Genomic DNA, 3,927 nt, shown 5'->3' with positions numbered 1-3,927 from the left:
GAAAGTTGTGGCGCCATCTTTTCGGGCATACATAATGTAACGTTGCACGTACATGTTTTAATTATAAGCTTTAATCATTTTATTTTTACATCTTAAACTAATATAATTTTAATGAATTAACTTATTTATAATCGATTTTAAATTATTACTGCATGAATTATTATTTTACATTTTAATCTTAATCAATTAATAATTTTATTATTTTATCAATTAACTATTTATTTATACAATTTTATTAATCAATTTTATATTTACAAGAATTGTCTTATTCTACTTTACTATAGTAAAGTAAGACTAAATAAATATTATGATGAATAGTTATAATCAAATTATATTAGGTATTGCATGTATTCCCGGGCGTTCACATTTTATTCGTACTGACTGTACTCGCGGCCGGTCCATTGATTGACGTCATGGAAAGATCGAGAAGAAGAATTTTAGTTTTTTTTTAATAAATAATTTATTTTTGCTAACGAGTTGGTAGTACTTATTTACTTCCCCTACCAACATAGGACGTACTCCCCACATAGCGTTACATTGGCGCCCTTAAACGTGGTCTGGTCTAGATTTGCCCCGCAGAATTTATGTGTGTTTGTTGTTTTTTTATTTTTGTGAAACGTTGTTTTTTTTTGGTTGCAAGTAACTAAGGTGTACCCCGTTAATAATAATAATTTTAATTATTTATTAATCAAATTGTAATTTTTATATTTTATAATAATATAATTCATTTTGTGTGTCTTAATTTATTCAGAATTTTATATCATCCTGTACTAGTGCAGTGTAGACTAGTACTAATAGTAGTCAAATATTTTATGAATATTTTTTTTTGTGCAATATTTTATTTTGTAGTTTTGTGGTACACACTAGTTGCGATAATTTTATGCTTTTTCTGTTTTTATTTTTGTGCTTGTCTATTTTATTTTTTTGATTTTTGCTCGAATTTTTTTTTTTGCCAACCAAAACGTTACGTAGTTTATTATTGTAACAGGCGGAGTAGTGTTAGTTAAAACCAAGCGGTCAACACTTTCCACGGTTGCCATTTTTGCACGTTATTATTATTAATTAAATTATTGTTTTTTATTTAATTTTAATTTTAATAAAATGGAATTTCCCGTGAAATTTTTGTCGCTCCAAAAGCCGGAGTTGGAGTATGAGGTTAGCATTCGTGGTGAGACACCGGGTTCCACCGTCCAGGACTTGCGGAAACAAATTTCGAAATTAGGGCCTTTGTTTCCTTCCGAGGATATTTTAGAAAGTAATTTCTCTGTCGCTGCCGATTTAAAGGGCGTTAGTGATGCTCTCGCGAAAGTTCAGTCGCATTTAGATTCTCGACCGGATAGGAACGTTTTTCTTCGCACACAAAACCTTTTAAATCACCTGCATCACCGTCTCAACCGTATAGTGTATGATGAAACGACCAAGCCCATGTTTGACGTTTGCGACCAAGAATATAGAGCTCTTACAGCTAGATTTAATTCCTTCAAGGACACGGCTGCCGCGACCGTTTTGCCTGCTCCGAACGCCGAACCCGTTGTTAGCACGGCACCGATAAACGTAAACGTCACATGCGACCGTGGTAGTCACAATGAGCTTTGCAAAATCAAGTTTGATGGCAAGTCTTGCGTCCGTGCCTTCGTGGTACGCATAACGGAATTTTGTGAGGCTAGGTCTATTTCGGATTCAAAACTTTTGTCCTATGACTCCTATGCCACAGAGATTTTTACTGGTGATGCACTACACTGGTACCGAAATATTAAGGGTCAAGTGTCCAGCTGGGTTGAACTCGCCACGTTGCTTAAACAAGATTTTGGTCAGAAGGACTATGATTATAGGCTCGGTAATGAGATTCGGTCACGCACGCAGGGTGAATCCGAGAACATTACCGTGTACCTATCAATCATGGCCGGGTTATTCTCACGTCTCTCTAAACCTTTACCGGAGGACGAGAAATTAGAGATCCTCCTCCATAACATCAGGCCTTGCTATGCCAGTACTTTAGCGTCAGCAGCCGCGATTACTGACATAGATACGTTACGTAATCACTGTCGTAACTACGAAAGTATCCAGGCACGTCTTGCCGACTTTCGCAAACCACCCAGACGGACAGCTGACACCTTGGCACCTGAGTTTGCCTATACTGGTAATAGTTATAACAAGAATAATAACAACAATAACAACAAGAATTTCACATACAGGAACAACAATAATAAACAATATAATCAATTTAATTCTAATCAAAATAACAATAGGTCTTTTACTAATAACACTAATAAACAATATAATCAATTTCATTCTAATCACAATAATAAATCTTATACTAACAACAATAATTTTAATAAATTTAACAACAATATGAAACAGGTACATGCAGTTACTTCTACACCCTCTGCCAAAACTTTGTATTGCCCTAGATGTCGCAATAATAGCCACAACTTGCGTCAATGCCCAGCTAATAAGGACGAAATTTATTGTTTTAAGTGTGGTCATAAAGGTGTCAAGTCCCCAGATTGCCCTACTTGCAAAAAGGGTAAACCTTCTACCTCAAAAAACTAAATAGACAGAATTGTGCCAACCATCTGGTTAATAATTTTGATCCTGTAGATTGGGGCAAATGGCTGAAAACTATTGAGATTTTTTTCAGTTCGTATAACATCGACGCAATTCTGAATGATGATCCCAGTATTGATAATCGTCCTTATGCAACGGTACAGGTTAATGGTGTTAATATGACAGGTTTACTCGATTCTGGTGCTGCTATAACTGTATTAAAAAGTGAGGCTCATCAAGCACTTCAAGGTTTACCTATTCATACAGATCAACTCATTACAGCCAAAGGGGCTGGCAATCGTATTATGCAGAGCCGGGGTTACATTAACTTGCCTGTACATTTTCAAGATAAGTTCCGTTTTATTACCGCTCATATAGTACCAGATGTAAACACGGATTTTATATTAGGCGTAGATTTTTGGCGTAAATTTAATATTCTTCCTAACTTAAGTAGTATTACATTTCGTAATGTGTCAGTAGTACAAGAGGAACCAAAGCCAGAAAATCCTACATTTATTCATGGTTATGATCATTTAAGCGTTTCGGAGAAGTCCATTGCTGACAACATCATTGCACAGTTCGAGGATATTTCTGCCGAGCGCAAGGGTTTAGGTAAGACCAGTCTCATTGAACACCGTCTAGATACTGGGGATGCTCAGCCGATCCGGCAACGGTATTATCGTATGTCGCCTGAGAAACAACGGATTCTCGTCGAACAGGTCGACGAAATGCTTAGTCTCGACGTTATCGAGCCCTGCGAAAGCGCCTGGTCTTCACCTGTTCTACTCGTCACGAAGAAGAATGGTCAGCCTCGTTTCTGCCTCGACAGTCGCAAGCTGAATTCTGTTACTCGAAAGGATGCGTATAATTTACCTTATGTAACGGAAATATTGGACAACCTGCGTGACGCTCGTTACCTTACGAGTATCGATTTGTCCAAGGCCTTTTGGCAAATTCCGATTGCTGTCGAGGATAGGGACAAAACTGCCTTCTATGTTCCTGGTCGTGGTACATTCCGTTTTAAAAGAACCGCATTTGGCCTCACAAATGCGCCAGCAACACAACAACGTTTAGTTGATCTTCTCTTCAGAGAATTTGACTTAAAAGTCTTTGCCTACTTAGATGACATAATTATAGTTTCCGAGGACTTTAATTCTCATGTGTCACTTCTTCTGCGGGTATTTAGGTCTCCGTGCCTTCGCTTGAACCACATTATGAGATAACACCCTTGTAACTCAGCCCTAATCAAGCGAATTCATCAACTAGTAGCGCCATCTATCGCGCTACCCAAGTACTAATGTCGCCCGGTTGCCAGCGCGCGGCTGCTTTCTCTCCAGTACGCTTTTGTAACTCAGCCGAGCAACACGTTTACAAAGCAAG

At 37.7% G+C, this 3,927-nt stretch overlaps 1 protein-coding gene across 1 annotated transcript; it reads left to right on the top strand.

The window, feature by feature from the left end:
• Positions 1-935: 935 nt before the first annotated feature.
• On the top strand, positions 936-3,724 carry LOC134806625 (uncharacterized). Its single transcript, XM_063779952.1, has one exon. The coding sequence runs from the start codon at positions 1,102-1,104 to the stop codon at positions 2,551-2,553; it is 1,452 nt and encodes a 483-aa protein (XP_063636022.1). The 5' UTR covers positions 936-1,101; the 3' UTR covers positions 2,554-3,724.
• Positions 3,725-3,927: the final 203 nt, after the last annotated feature.

This window comes from Cydia splendana, chromosome 3, assembly GCF_910591565.1.
Source record: "Cydia splendana chromosome 3, ilCydSple1.2, whole genome shotgun sequence".
Classification (NCBI taxonomy): Eukaryota; Metazoa; Arthropoda; class Insecta; order Lepidoptera; family Tortricidae; genus Cydia; species Cydia splendana.
This window is presented reverse-complemented; position numbering and strand designations above follow the sequence as displayed.

Excerpts from the sequence above, each read along its gene's own strand:
- LOC134806625 (XM_063779952.1), top strand. The coding sequence starts at position 1,102 with ATGGAATTTCCCGTGAAATTTTTGTCGCTCCAAAAGCCGGAGTTGGAG.